Below are 16,402 nucleotides of genomic sequence, written 5' to 3' on the forward strand. Positions count from 1 at the left end.
TTAAGGGGTCGCGGTGGCCGAGTGGTTAAGGTGTCCCGACACTTTATCACTAGCCCTCCACCTCTGGGTAGCAAGTTCGAAACCCAAGTGGGGCAGTTGCCAGGTACTGACCGTAGGTCGGTAGTTTTTCTCCGGGTACTCCGGCTTTCCTCCATCTCCAAAACCTGACACGTCCTTAAATGCCCCTATCTGTTAATAGGACGTTTAGCAAAATAAACCAAACCAGCTGTTTCATCGACGACACCCACCTTACAAATCTAGGTAAAATCTGGCTTAAGTATGAAAACGTTAAGATAATAAAATGACGGAATCAGTTTTGCTATGATTAATCCCAAAGGCAAAGGTATTTTAATATATGGATATCAAGCGCAAAACCCTTGAATGTTTAGTGAATCTAGAAGGTTAGTGAGAGAAAGCCAAAGCGGAAGATATATGGTAGATGGCCGAGAAACGGGGACACTACAATCATAACGGGATAGCTCATAATTGTATTTTCTCATTTTCGATATTAGCACTCTAATAACTGAACCATTAATTATATACATGTACTTAGTAATAAGACATGTCACATATATGTGAAGCGTTTGATAAATAGTCAACATAATTTTTAAGGAAAACATGGGAGGGAACCCACTTCTTTTAACAGTTGTAAGGGAGTACCTGTAATCGTCATAATGCAACCTGAAGGGCACTTGAAACAGCAATTAGCAAATCTGCCAGGTAATATTTTGACAGCAAGGTGCAATATTTTGTCCACTCAAAAATGTATCTTCGGCCAGACTTAGTAATAATTACATGCAGCTTCTACCCAATAGAAATATTACATGATCATATCATCAAATAATTTAAGAAATAAAGTTATTACATTATTTTTAATATATTGTAAAATTCATTTTGAATAACCGGCACCTGGGTGTATAACATTGTATAACTTTTTTCTAATTAGGTTTTATTATTTTTATAATTTATGGGTTTTTTTAAATTCTAATTTCAAGCTTACGACTTGGAGGGGTTGGGGGCCTTTCGGTTTCATTCCAACATCTTTGAATACACATGTCATTTTTTATAGCGCTGGTTATTATGTGTTAAATGACCCTTTTTCAATAGATTGGGGTCGAATGAGGTTTGTGTGTGACCTTTTTGATTAACAAATACCTGTAAGGGATATGATTATGGCACGATCAGCGAACAAACTTTAACCCGACCACATCGCTCCTCGATGGTCTTAAACGCTGAAAGTACTGTCTTTAATTGAATTAAATCCCTTCTGGAGTGTTAAAACGAACGCATAAATAGACAATTCTGAGCAATTAATAAATCTGACAAACATTGAAAACTCGAGATTTACTAAATCTATTCAGACGTCATATACTTCAAATATTTGATTTCGCTGTCAGAAATATTTACATTTTAAACTTATGACTACTTGGCAACGTCTTGGTGCGGCGTACCACACAAGATAGCGGATAAGAAAACAATGCCTTGTATCATCCCGCTGAATGGTAGCTGTCAATATCACCCCGATGTCTATTTCATATAGTGATGTCTATTTCATCTCCGGTATAATGACGAACTGGTTATATTGAATTTTTCAAGTATTTTTTAACGGCACGTTCTTTTTCTTCGATTTAATTGGAAAACAATTAAACAATTGATAAAAACTGACATCATTCTAAATTTGGATTGTATGTATATCTAGTCTTTGAAATTAAAAATCTTTGGAATGTGTCAGCGGTCAATTAACTGCTTAAATATTAGCTCGAGAGAGAGCATATTTTAATTTACTGAAGCTCAATATGTATGGTGTATTTACTAATAGAATGTGATTTATATTAAGCCCGTAAACACCGAAAACTCACGATTTGCTATTCAGATAACCGTTGGCACGATTATGTACCGATTATACAGAACTACAGTACATGTTCAGAAAGTGTCATAGGTGATATTTAAAATACTGTTTCTATTGATATTGCACAAGGAAATCTATTCTGCTTACTTGTGTGTCCGCAGTATGACACACTCTGAAAAGAAATTGATTTTATTTCTGTTTCTTTCACAAAAGAAGGGATGTTCATTATTGCATGAACAGGTGTGGGCTCCTCGAGTTACTCAATACAGGGAGACACGGGCACGGGAAAAGGAGCAATTGAACTCCAATAACTGCATTGTACAGATTTGAGAAAAAACAGACACCGTTTTAAATTGTACAAACAGAAATGAAATACGGGAATGTTACTAGAAATACAATTAATTCTGCATTTTTTTTTTTTTTTATATATTTTTTTTTTTTTAATTATCTTTATTTTACAAAATCAATATCTCAGATAAACATTTTTTTTTTTTTTTATAAATTGCTGAAAATCAAGCTAATTAGTGGCGTTAAACTTAAAATTTAAAATAGAGATTTTATTTTAACACATGAAAAGGGTGTAAGATGCTAGACCTACATGATGTAAATGCCCAACCGTGACGGATCTATAGCAAGCAGACAGACTTTAGACTTTATTTTAGTTCGGCTTCTAAGTTTAGTTAGATAGAGAGGTGGGCGAAGTAACATCAGGTGAAAATCTGCGGTGTGTGATTCAACGATCGGAAAGCTGAAAAAACGGACCGGTTTGCGCTGTTGTTGTTGTGTCCATGGACAAGACATCGTACCCTTTTTGCTCTAGATGCCATGCGACCGGTCTACCGTACGCTATTTAGTGAGGTAGCTACTATCTACTACAAATATACTCCCCTTACTTTATAGGACCTGCAGCCCAAGGAAGTAATGTATGAAAATTCCATCAACAAATATGGTGTACAGACAATACCTAAATTCATATAATTTGACTCAATTTATACACACCAAAAAAATTCTACCTGGAGTGATATATACTTCATTATCTAAATTATACTCTAATCTACTGTTAATTTGTGATTTGGCAATTGTATGTATCAACTACGTAAATTAATATATATATTCATATATATGTTCCTGTTAATATATATAAAATTATGTATACTACTTCTGTTATATTCGAGATTAAAAAATTGTTACCTGTATATATGTTTATATGGAGATGACTTAAATAGGCTATGCCTGATGTCAGATCCATTTGTCGAATTAAATGACAATAAAATGTGTTGAAATTGAAATTGAAATATACTCCCCTTAAAGATGATGGAGTAAAATGTAAAATGGTAACTTTTTCTTTCTGATTTCACAATTGTGGAACAATAATATCCACTTACATTTGTCCATTTTCCGTTTATTTTTGAAATTCGTACATTACACTTTCCTTCCTATGTGCATACATTAAGCTTGCACCCTTGGAATATGCCATCGCCATTTCGAAGCCTCCCGGTTAGCTATATGATTGTTTAAAAATAGCAACATTCTAATCGCTAGGGGTGATACAAATGTATATGTACTTTGAAGATGAAAGATAAGCCACACCTAAAAAACTAGGTTTTTATGTAAGAAACCGCATTTTTTCTTTTTACAAGCATCTATTCAAGATCTTGCATACAATTATCGAGACTGACCTCCACTCCCTAAGTCATTGTAAAGAATTGCCTAGCTGAGTACTAATAAAAGGTTTACCCTTTCCTAGGGTCGCTATAATCAGCCATATCCTAAAGACACGAATTATAACTCCAATTTTATTGGTAATTTTGATATTCTAGACATTTTACAACGTGCAGTCAAAATAAGATGTAGTAAACATTACATATCGAAGGTGAAACCCTTGGATTTTGAATATGCGTTCTTTATGCCTTTTGTGAAACATGCTCATAAATTAACATATCATTTCATTGATTTGAATTGTATAATCATTTCAAAACGGTGATATGAGAATAATGCAAATATTAGAGAAGAAACCGAATATATTTCTGATGCTTTTCTTACCTGGTTACTCATTGTGTTCATCGTTATGATTTTGACAATGCTTGTGCTTATTTAAGTTTAAATTGATCAAACGAAGAAATCCACTTTGATAATCATATTCACCTTTAAAATTAGATTCGCTGGCATTTTATTGATAATGAATAGGGTGTCGAAATATCAAAATATGCCTTTAACAAAAAAAAAAAAAGTGCCTTCTTCAAAGAATATCATTTTAACTACATGTCAGATTAGCATCACATAGTGTTTGATATCTTAAAAGTCTTGAAATCAAATAACTTGTTCTGATTAAATTGACAAAAACATAATAGGTAAACCGTTCACACCTGTGTTTAATGAATATTCATGTGATGTGAAATAGGTTAGTTAAAAAAAAGGGGGGGGGGGGGGGGGGGTTGCATTTACATAAATATGTGCATGAATACCATTTTCAAGTATGAATAAAACGGAAAAAATAAATACTGTATCTCTACATTTATGCCGCCGAATAACAAACTGCACTCAATATAACACACATACCTTTTTTGTATAATCATATTATTTTATAATAGTGCCTAATGAATATTAATACTAGCCATATTGGATTGGTTTCATCATAATCTATCATACTTGTGAACGTCTTGTGAATCATTATTAAATTTCTTTTATCATAATTTATCATAAAATGAATCTGATCAATGTTTAAACGAACTTCATAATATGGCATTAATATACCGTTCAAAAGTGTGTGAAAGGAAGGGGATAGATGTGGGTGTTCGTGTACTTAAGGATGTACACTACCAAACATGAGTTACTCCCCTTGTAGATATTACAATTATTTTCGCTAAAAAATATAAAAAGCAAATAAAGAAATAAATAATGAATAATAAAGAAGTCACAATAACAACAAAACAACCAAAAAATATTACAATCAACCGATAAATCATCACATCAAACAAAAGCCTAATTTAAATAAAACAAGGGCGGTAACTCTTTATATTTTTTGTAGCATGACCCAATTTCAAGCAGCATTTTATCGTCACAAAAAACACTTATATGCAAAGCTTGAAAATCGTGAAGCTTGGCGAGCAAGGGGCCATAACTACGTATACAGAGGAAGAATATGTGTGTTCTTGTACACAAGGAACTATGATTTCAAGGAATTTTACCAGTGTAGGTGACAGAAATAATGAAATAAAGACAAAGCGAAAAACGTATTCAGGTGCAGAGGACCAGACAAATTGTGTACAAACAAAAAGTTTCTTTTAGCGGAACTTGTAGGAGATTCAATGCCGTGATAGGGAAGTCGAATGGCGCAGTTGTAACATATTCACCATTCACCTGTAGCTTGGCGGCTTGGGTTCGACTCACCGACCGGACGTGAAAAGGTATCGGGTCATATGCTCGACCTTGTTAGTTTTCCCCGGTGCTGTGGCTTCCTCCCATAGTAAAACCCCTGGCACGCTCCTATTCGGGCCAACAAGCGTGATTAATATAAATTGATATAACATGTTTCGCATTCGTTGTTAAATAAAATAAAATAATACATGCATAATGACACAAACAAATTGAAGATGTTGTTAAACCCTCTAGGAAAATAATGCATATCAAAGTAAGGTAGCATACACCCTTAACTTTAGATTCCAAACCGTTATTTTACTTAGACACGTGACAGATACATCAAGTATACTAAATGAAAAACAAATTGGATTTTCATGTGAGCATAGGTACGCATGCTTGTCTTTCCAACAGGGAGTTATTAATTTGAATTGTACTGCGGTCATTTCCTTTGTCTGTGTTCACAATAGATAATCGATAGCATGGAATTCGAAAAACAATCTTTAGTATTAAGAACTCTCATGTTTTTTTAAACATTCAACTTAAAAAATCGAAACCACGGTGCTACAAAATCTATAATAAAATAGAAAAACCGGGTTTTTTAAATCCATGATAGAATCCTAATGCTTTGTGCAGTTTGACGAGATTCCAGCAAAATAGAAAATTGATTTGATTTAAATGGAATAAAAATCCACCAACCTTTGGAATCCCGTATATGTAAATGAGATGAATTCAAGTGGGATTGCGTCTGTAAAAAAGTAGAACATTTTCTCCCCAAGTATGTGTACCGTGAAATTGTCCCTATCTACCATAAAAAAGACAAATCTATTTGAAATAAAGCGATATGCGATTGTTTTTCACGGAGAAAACCTACGTTCACTATATAGGAACTGAAGCTATCCGAGGAAGGCACAGATACACTTGTGAAATGAAAATCAGATTGTTATTGATATGTATGAAACTCGTGTGGGCTTTTTTTTTTATTATTGCTTCAAAATAATAATTGAAAGCGTACAAATCATAGATATTTTTAAACGAATTATTCTCATAAATATGCAGTTGTATTCTGGCCTATTTTGACAAGAAAAGAAAGAAAGAAAAAGAAAGAAAGAAAGAAAGAAAAATGCCCATATATGGTCAGAATGTTTTTTTTTTTTTGAAGATTTTCATATCTTAACAGACGTCATTTGATCCCGGAACTCAAAACTAGTCTAACACTCTATTGTTTGAGCGAGAGAGAAATGTCCCCTTCCTTAGCAGAGTCTTCGGAAGTATCCGTACAAGTACTTTCCCATATTGACATACATAATTTTCAACATCCATTTTGAATTATACGTCATTTTTGTACAATCTCATTTCAAAAGATCTCATCAAGTTTTTATTTTGTATTTTAGCTAATGATTGTACACACATGTATAAGTATTGTATTTTAGTAGCTCTCTTTTGAAACCTTAATTGAAATCTTTCATTCCAATCTCAATAAGATACACGGGCATCAGAAACACAACCCTTAGATATTCATTATTTACATCTTTGAAGTAAACATAAACAGTATTTTTCATTTAATTACAAATACCGTAAATAATCAATTAATCGTCCCAAACAAAGACAACAGAAATTAATTCCCCATCACTTTATTCGGAGATAAAAAAAAAGCTGAGATTTTTTTTGTTGTCATATCCGATGACAGTTTTGGTTGAACTCTTTTCAATAGTATCTTTCTGGAGCATGTGACAAAACAACAGAATCCCAACCCTTTGGGTCGGCTATGATCACAGGGTACCCAAAACTCGGACACCGTCTAAGAATTTTCAATTACAAGACAACATGTCGACAATTGCGCAGATTAGAGACGGTTTAATTGATTCAGGGCCCTGATAAAATCGCTTTAACCGTCAGTATTTCGTTACGTAAAGGGACAACAAAGTTTAAACATAGGAAAATATATGCTTGATTTGGAAACAACAAAATAGCCTATATTTGCAGTAAATGAATTTTTCAAACTAATATGAGGATGTATGTATTCCAGTAAACAAAAGTAAGAAGTAGTGACTACAACACACGTGTTATAAAATCAAAAAGTGATTAGTACTTATCTAAGATGTTATTTGAAAAATAAACATAACTGTATGAATTAAGCTTACAATACTTTAACCCCATGAGGCCTAGACGGACAACCTTGGCGGACGCCCGTATACACGATGGAATAGATAGCCTTGTGGTGATTGAACAAAACTAAGGGAAATAAACAAGTTCTTCACAAAACCAATAAAAAATCTTCCGTGTCGAAGAGAATAGTTTTTTTTCCCTATTTTTTTTTAACACGAAAATTTACGAGCGTTAAATTCTAAAGTTTGTAAACTTTTCAGTAATTTATTTCGTTGAAAGCATTCATGTAACACGAGAAGATGATTTTGGTTTTGGGACGAGATAATGTGCGAAATAATCACCAATTAGCGGTGGTAATGAACTAAAATTTGTTAGATTACGATTCCTCGTAATGATAATGGCTGACCCTAATTGCGTTGGGGATCACTTTATTCGTTAAGGACCGACATACAAAACTGTGCATGTATGTGTTACAAATGTCCTTGAGGACTGCGCTAAGCGCCATTAACATGTTGGGCTACTTTAGAGTGATCCCAAACGATAGCTACTAAAGACAAATCGTACAAAGTTATTACATACATCAAAAAGTTCTTCCGGAAATTCTGAGATCAAAAACATTAGCTATTTTGTTCTTATTATGAAATAGATATGATTTTGGAGACATATTGCAAAGCTAAATTTCAACGTTTTGCTAGAAAATTGTAACACTCACTGTTTTAAGACTTAACGCTATTTATTTTTCACAAGACTATCAAACTTTTCAGCCTTTCTTTCTAACACACAGTCTTTTCAAGATAACAGTGGGTATTGACAGAGAACGTCTTTTATGCCGAATTAATTACCAAAATTTGTCAGCTGTGATTTTTTTTAAACAAAACACAACAAACCTTCGAAAACAAGGCATGTCTGAAAAATACTATCAGACACTACGACAGGTCGTATTCATTTGTGCGATTGATTCCTAGGGATTCGTAACGGTTTTTTTTCTGCTAAATGTCAAGCGTCGCAACGACGATGTGAAATAAGGCTTACCACAAAATTTACATGGTGACCAAGATTGGAGCAAGAATAGCACTCGCGGTAATATTATGTAAATAAGTTCAACTCAAAGTGTAATATTATCTTCATAAGGAAGCAGATCAGGACTTTGAAGTCACAATTCTACATAAGAAACAGTCCTATTTTCTTCACCGCAAATGTCGCGTAAATTGCTATGACAGTTATGAAATACATTTGACTATACCCACATTAATACACCAATGTGTTTTCTTCTAGAACGTTTACATGAACAAAAAACGAAACAACTTCCAAAAATCCCCACGGATCTTTAACTTGATTTGCGTGTTACCTTATAATCACATGTCTTTAAACAATTCTACTAATTCAATTTTATAGAAACAATGAAACACCTGAGGGGGTGAATCTATATCGGCTCCCCACCGGGGAAATTTTCAGACAGAGATAGCGTTCAATGACTACCCGGTTGGTCAAATCAATTTTATCATACTAGTAAGATAAAATTCTCATCAGCCGATCTAAGGGGAGGTAACCCATGTTAATCACGGAGTTCATTAAAAACTACTATCATGTGCTCCTTGATGTTAAAGCATTGTTAGCTTTTTACAACTTCTTAAAGGTTCAAATAAACGATAAATTTACTATTGAATTCCTTTGATCAGTTTGGCGATTATCATAACTCAAATCCGTTCAATTTTGTGGTTATTTCTTTAATTTATTATAAAAAATATAATTTCTTTAGGTATATTATTCTGTGTTATTAAGTTGATGCAGCTTTTTTTCAGCAACTTCAAAACTATTGGATCGCTGATTTATATTTTCCCTGGATTCAAATGACGCTATTATCATCCACTATACATGGTCTAATTATATCAAACAGATATTGTATGTTTGGTTACTGAATCAACACGGAATTTCGAGAACGGCGGAAACATTGTCCAATTCAAAACTAATGGTCATGTTTTCACCAAGTCCTTCAAACAGTGTTAGGATACGAGCGGACATAAACCCCCTTTTGTTAAAAGTATCAATTGATGAATTGTTAGCAACAAATATTGATACAACTCCTTCATTTGAATTGCTACCAAAGATAGCCATTTCGCCTTTTAGGCAGAAATCTTGCCATATCCGGAATTGGGTAGTAGGTGTCTATTAGGGCCAGAAACGCAAGGTATCAAATAAAAGCTAGAAACAATGACGGTGACAGATTATCCGGACCTCACTATTAAATCTCATAAATGAATGTTTACATGCCGCGCTTGGAAATTCTATAAAGGACTGCAGGTGATGGTTATTTTGTTACTTTGAATTGAAAGTATAAAGACATTTAACAGGTGATATTAAAGCGACACACTTTCCTGCTTTCAAGCTTGTATAAAGTCAATATTTCCATCCATTTTTAAATAAAATGAAACCGGATAATTGGCCACCGGCACTCGAGACCGATATGTTTATTTAGTAACACCTAATTCAACGGACTTCATTTTATTTTATTATGAGCGGAGGTCCATAGTGGTGTTTTTTTGTTCCCCAAATCTTTGTTCAATAAAACCAGTATGTATTAAAACGAAATAACCAATCGTTATGTTACAAATAAAAAAAAAAAGTACTAGCTTAATTTGCAAAGAAAATGCATTCAAAATTCAAACAAATTTAATTTCATTAATGTTCACGTATCGTTATAACATATATAATGAATATAATATAATTATGATGGATGCATTTTGCTTACTTTTCTTTCTGAAGAATGTTTCACACATTTGTGTAGTTTTATTTGAAAAAACGACACTGATATCAGCTTAACATTGGATTCAAGCTTGCAATACATATACAATTTATGGCATGAAGAGATTTATTGGAAAGTAAAGACAATATACGTATATGTCAAACTGCACAAATCGTCCCGAGTAGAAACTCCGTACCGTCTCATGTGAGCGCCAGGCAAACATGGTGGCACTCTCACAAGTTTCCCACGTGACCACGCTACAAGGGCCTGTTGTCAATTTCACAATGGACTGATGTCACTTTCAGCAAGACTAAATAAAGACATTTAAGTGCAATTAAAACACATCTACGAAAAAGGGTAAGTATGTGGAAAAAACATTGACCCATAATTTTTTATAGAGTCTTAATTGTTAGCTTTTGGTCTGGTCATTTATCTAGCTTGCGAATTTAGATATTTGATTGTCATGTTTTTGTAAAATCTACGATTGTTTTTTTCGGCATGTTGGTAGCTATGATAAAATCCACCTTAGAGACATTAACCCCTCTATAAATACAGTAAAACCTGTCTTAGAGACCGCCTGTCTATAATTACAGTAAAACCTGTCTTAGAGACCGCCTGTCTATAATTACAGTAAAACCTGTCTTAGAGACCGCCTGTCTATAATTACAGTAAAACCTGTCTTAGAGACCACCTGTCTATAACTACAGTAAAACCTGCCTTAGAGACCGCCTGTCTATAATTACAGTAAAACCTGTCTTAGAGACCGCCTGTCTATAACAACAGTAAAACCTGCCTTAGAGACCATCTGCCTATAACGACAGTCAAAACTGTCGTAGAGACAATCGGTCTATAACGGCAGTCAACCCTGCCTTAGAGACCGCCTGTCTATAACTGCAGTCAAACCTGTCTTAGAGACCACCTGTCTATAACTACAGTCAAACCTGTCTTAGAGACCACCTGTCTATAACAACCGTAAAACCTGCCTTAGAGACCATCTGTCTATAACTATAGTCAAACCTGTTTTAGAGACCACCTGTCTATAACTACAGTCAAACCTGTCTTAGAGACCACCTGTCTATAACTACAGTCAAACCTGTCTTAGTGACCACCCGTCTATAAGTACAGTCAAACTTGCCTTAGAGACCACCTGTCTATAACTACAGTCAAACCTGTCTTAGTGACCACCCGTCTATATGTACAGTCAAACCTGTCTTAGTGACCACCCGTCTATAAGTACAGTCAAACTTGCCTTAGAGACCACCTGTCTATAACTACAGTCAAACCTGTCTTAGTGACCACCCGTCTATATGTACAGTCAAGCCTGTCTTAGAGACCACCTGTCTATAAGTACAGTCAAACCTGTCTTAGAGACCACATGTCTATAACTAAAATCAAACTTGTCAACGAGACCACCTGTCTATAACGACAGTCAAATCTGCCTTAGAGACCACCTGTCTATAATTACAGTCAAACCTGCCTTAGAGACCACCCGTCTATAACTACAGTCAAACCTGTCTTAGAGACCACCTGTCTATAGCTACAGTCAAACCTGTCTTAGAGACCACCTGTCTATAACTACAGTCAAACCTGTCTTAGAGACCACCTGTCTATAACTACAGTCAAACCTGTCTTAGAGACCATCTGCCTATAACGACAGTCAAACCTGTCTTAGAGACCCCCTGTCTATGACTACAGTCAAACCTGCCTTAGAGTCCACCTGTCTATAACGACAATCAAACCTGCCTTAGAGACCATCTGCCTATAACGACAGTCAAACCTGTATTAGAGACCACCTGTCTGTAACTACTGTCAAACCTGCCTTAGAGACCATCTGCCTATAACGACAGTCAAACCTGTCTTAGAGACCACATGTCTATGACTACAGTCAAACCTGCCTTAGAGAACACACGTCTATAACCAGTCAATCCTGTCTTAGAGACCACCTGTCTATAACCACAGTCAAACCTGCCTTAGAGACCACCTGTCTGTAACTAAAGTCAAACCTGCCTTAGATACCACCTGTCTATAGCTATTGCCTAACCTGTCTTAGAGACAATTTGTGTATTACGACAGTCAAACCTGCTTAAGGCTTTAGAGACCATCTGTCTATAACAACAGTCAAACTTGGTCAAACCTGCCTTAGAGACCACCTGTCTATAATTACAGTCAAACCTGCCTTAGAAATCATCTGTCTATTACGACAGTCAAACCTGTCTTAGAGACCACCTATCTATAACTACAGTAAAACATAGTCAAACCTGCCTTAGAGACCACCTGTCTATAACTACAGTCAAACCTGCCTTAGAGATCATCTGTCTATTACGACAGTCAAACCTGCCTTAGAGACCACCTGTCTATAACTACAGTCAAACCTGCCTTAGAGACCATCTGCCTATAACTACAATCAAACCTGCCTTAGAGACCACCTGTCTATAACCACAGTCAAACCTAGTCAAACCTGCCTTAGAGACCACCTGTCTATAACTACAGTCAAACCTGCCTTAGAGATCGTCTGTCTATAATTATAGTCTATCCTGTCTTAGAGACCACCAGTCTATAACTGCGGTTAAACCTGTCCTAGAGACCACCAGTCTATAACTACAGTCAAACCAGCCTTAAAGACCACCTGTCTGTAACTAAAGTCAACCCTGCCTTAGAGAGAACCTGTCTATAACCACTCTCAAACCTGCATTAGAGACCACCTGTCTATAACTACAGTAAAACCTAGTCAAACCTGCCTTAGAGACCACCTGTCTATAACTACAGTCAAACCTGCCTTAGAGACCACCAGTCTATAACTACAGTCAAACCTGCCTTAGAGACCACCTGTCTATAACTACAGTAAAACCTGCCTTAGAGACCCCCTGTCTGTCACTTCAATCAAACCTGCCTTAGAGACCAGCTGTCTATAACTACTGTCAAACCTGTCTTAGAGACCACCAGTTTATAACTACAGTAAAACCTGCCTTAGAGACCACCTGTCTATAACTACAGTAAAACCTAGTCAAACCTGCCTTAGAGACCACCTGCCTTTAACTATAGTCTATCCTGTCTTAGAGACCACCTGTCTATAACTACAGTCAAACCTGCCTTAGAGACCACCAGTTTATAACTACAGTCAAACCTGCCTTAGAGACCACCAGTCTATAACTACAGTAAAATCTGCCTTAGAGACCACCTGTCTATAACTACAGTAAAACCTGCCTTAGATACCACCTGTCTTTAACTACGACAGTCAAACCTGCTTTAGAGACCACCTATCTATAACGACTGTCAAACCTGTCTTAGAGACCACCTGTCTATAATTATACAGTCAAACCTGTCTTAGAGACCACCTGTCTATAACAACAGTCAAACCTGCCTTAGACACCACCTGTCTATAACTACAGTCTAACCTGCCTTAGACACCACCAGTCTATAACTACAGTCTAACCTGCCTTAGGAACCACCTGTATATAACTACAGTCAAACCTACCTTAGCGATCTTTTGTCTATAACTGGTCAAATCAGCCAGATGGACCACCTAAGGGACCACCTAAAGGACCACCTGAGGGACCACCTAAGGGACCACCTGAGGGACCACCTAAGGGACCACCTGAGGGACCACCTAAGGGACCACCTGAGGGACCACCTAAGGGACCACCTAAGGGACCACCTAAGGGACCACCTGAGGGACCACCTGAGGGACCACCTAAGGGACCACCTAAGGGACAACCTGAGGGACCACCTGAGGGACCACCTGAGGGACCACCTAAAGGACCACCTAAGGGACCACCTGAGGGACCACCTAAGGGACCACCTAAGGGACCACCTAAGGGACCACCTGAGGGACCACCTGAGAGACCACCTGAGGGACCACCTGAGGGACCACCTGAGGGACCACCTAAAGGACCACCTAAGGGACCACCTGAGGGACCACCTGCGGACCACCTGCGGACCACCTGCGAAACCACTGTCTCGTCGTGCATTTTCCCATTTTCCTTATTGTTCTTTTCGAATGACATAGACACTGAGTATCATATCTTATTATTGTAGTTTGTTTGTTATTGAGATGACCACGAAGAGACTAATGTTAACGTATTAACTCTACTAACCTCTCCCCCCCCCCCCCCCCCCCCCCTCCCGCCCCTCCCTCCTTCCCTTCTTCTCCCCAACCCCCAACGCTATAAATCTATCATCATCATCCCTCATCCCCTTCGTGTCTCTGCTGTCAGCGTTGACATATCCAGCTAATCCGATTTCAGTATAAAGAATTTAGTCTTGGGGTATTTGTGTCAGTTATGTGACTAATTTTGTTTATTTATTCATTTATTTATTTTTGGGAGATGAGAGTCAATTCAACCACTCTATCCAAAGAGCCATGCTTAAGATAAATAAGTAAATAAATAGATAACTATACATTTTAATAAGAGTACAAATAGAATCTCACCATTATTTAACACATACGCAATGTGAAACAATGATAATTTAATCTTATATAAATATACAAACATATACTAATCACACTTATTTATTTGTTTCTATGTTTTTTCATTTGAGTTATATCGTCAGATATTTGTCAACACGGTGTTTTGTTAACTCCGATAAATTAATCAATTAGTGGATATATCCATGATTGTGTTATGTAGAATGGTTGACAGAAATCAAATGACCACTTCTAATCTTATTGTATATTTTCCTTTGTGGAAGAAAAGATTTCCTAAATCCTGACAGAGAATTGGTTCCGGTGGTCTAACCTTACATCCGGGTATTCCCTGGTACAGTCCACGTGAACGCGGCGCGAACAGCCACGGCGTCGCCAACACGTCAGGGGCGAAGCATGGCATTATTTGAAACGTCACCAGGTTGTCACAGAAACGTTAATGACGTCACAGAGAAAGATTTTAGAAATTCCACCTATACAAAAGTACATAAATAAGGAGTCTTCGTAAAAAGACTTCTCAACTAACATACAAACATGCCCTGTCAAGAGCGGACTGCACGCCTCCCCTAAGAATACTATGAAAGAGGTTTAAAGCTAAAACAGAAGAAACTAATGCCAGACTCCCTTGAGGACGCAATCGGCTTGGGGAACGAAAACACGACGGGTTTATCCAGAATTAATGTGGAAGCTTTTATCTCTCAACATCTAAAATTTGCTATTCTATTTGGCTGTCAAAGAGGATTTTTCGTGTGTATGTCTCTCGACCCGAGAGGCGAGCACCAACATGTTATTGTTTTAAGTTCACATTGATTTTCATCGTATCACATCGGCGGATAGGGTCCATTTGTCAGACTACTCTTAGAAGGCTGATCCTGCCGGGACGGAATTTCCCCAGATGGTGACAGCCAAAATAATTACGTTCCAATATTGTGATCAGGATTTTGTCATAGGAAACTCCTTGTAATGCAGTTCGCTAGACAATATTTCCTAGTCAACATTTCAATAATTCACGAGATTTGATACAATTCATATCCATGAGATTACGATACACATAAAATAAAGGTTTCCGGCAAGAAATCTATTAAAAAGCTAATTACTGTTTGTGTCGTTTCATTTACGTGGCTTTTCTGCCTAATCCTTGCCTCGGCCGGATCCTCATGAATCAATCAAACAAATGTACTCCCTTTCTACAGACTTCCAGACGCGACGCAAACAGCTAAACCATATCATTGCCCCGACCGCTCGAGATGGTTACGTATCTCCCAAAGACATTGTATATACGTTAACCAACTAAATCCCATGGTAAGTCGTAAATTGGCTAAGCTCGCGGCTTATCCCACTCATTTGATTGAAAGAAACTAATTCGAAACATCACAGATAGCTTTATCGAGACGTAACAATCACATGACGGACATATTTGTAGCTTTGTGGATTAGATTGAGTTTGGTTTGCAGTTTATCGAGAACTTGTCAGCTGAAGAAATAGATTCAATATTGTCAATATGTCATACGTGATCAGATATATTGCTGATTTTAATTACTATATAAATCTCTAGCCTTGGCCGTTGATCTTGATGTTTCGTTATTTTTTTGTCATTTTGAAATCCCTTTTATTATGTGATTTTTTCCTCATTTTGTTCAGAATATATCTAATTAGCGCGCGTGGACCACTTCTTATCCAATCACATCAGCTGTTACATATGCATGTCAAGTACTATCGTAGCCTCCTTTAGACAGGATAACAATATTTCCTCAATAACGGCACATATAATCCTACAGTATGTTATGAACGTAATTAAATCAAGAAGTAAATGAAGCAGTAGGAAAAGACAAAAAAAAAAAAAGAAAAAAGAAAGAAAAGGGGATCTCTAAATGGATCCTCACATGGCAAATATGTGACGTCACATTGTAAGGCTAGTGAA

General features: G+C 36.6%; 1 protein-coding gene across 1 annotated transcript in view; it reads left to right on the forward strand.

The window, feature by feature from the left end:
• The window catches only part of LOC117319274 (proline-rich protein 2-like), a 70,747-nt gene extending 56,654 nt beyond the window's left edge, over positions 1–14,093 (forward strand). The window contains exon 2 of the mRNA XM_033874137.1: positions 13,569–14,093. Coding sequence (XP_033730028.1) covers positions 13,569–14,093 — 525 coding nt within the window. The remainder of the gene's footprint in view (positions 1–13,568) is intronic.
• Positions 14,094–16,402: the final 2,309 nt, after the last annotated feature.

This window comes from Pecten maximus, chromosome 1, assembly GCF_902652985.1.
Source record: "Pecten maximus chromosome 1, xPecMax1.1, whole genome shotgun sequence".
NCBI lineage: Eukaryota > Metazoa > Mollusca > Bivalvia > Pectinida > Pectinidae > Pecten > Pecten maximus.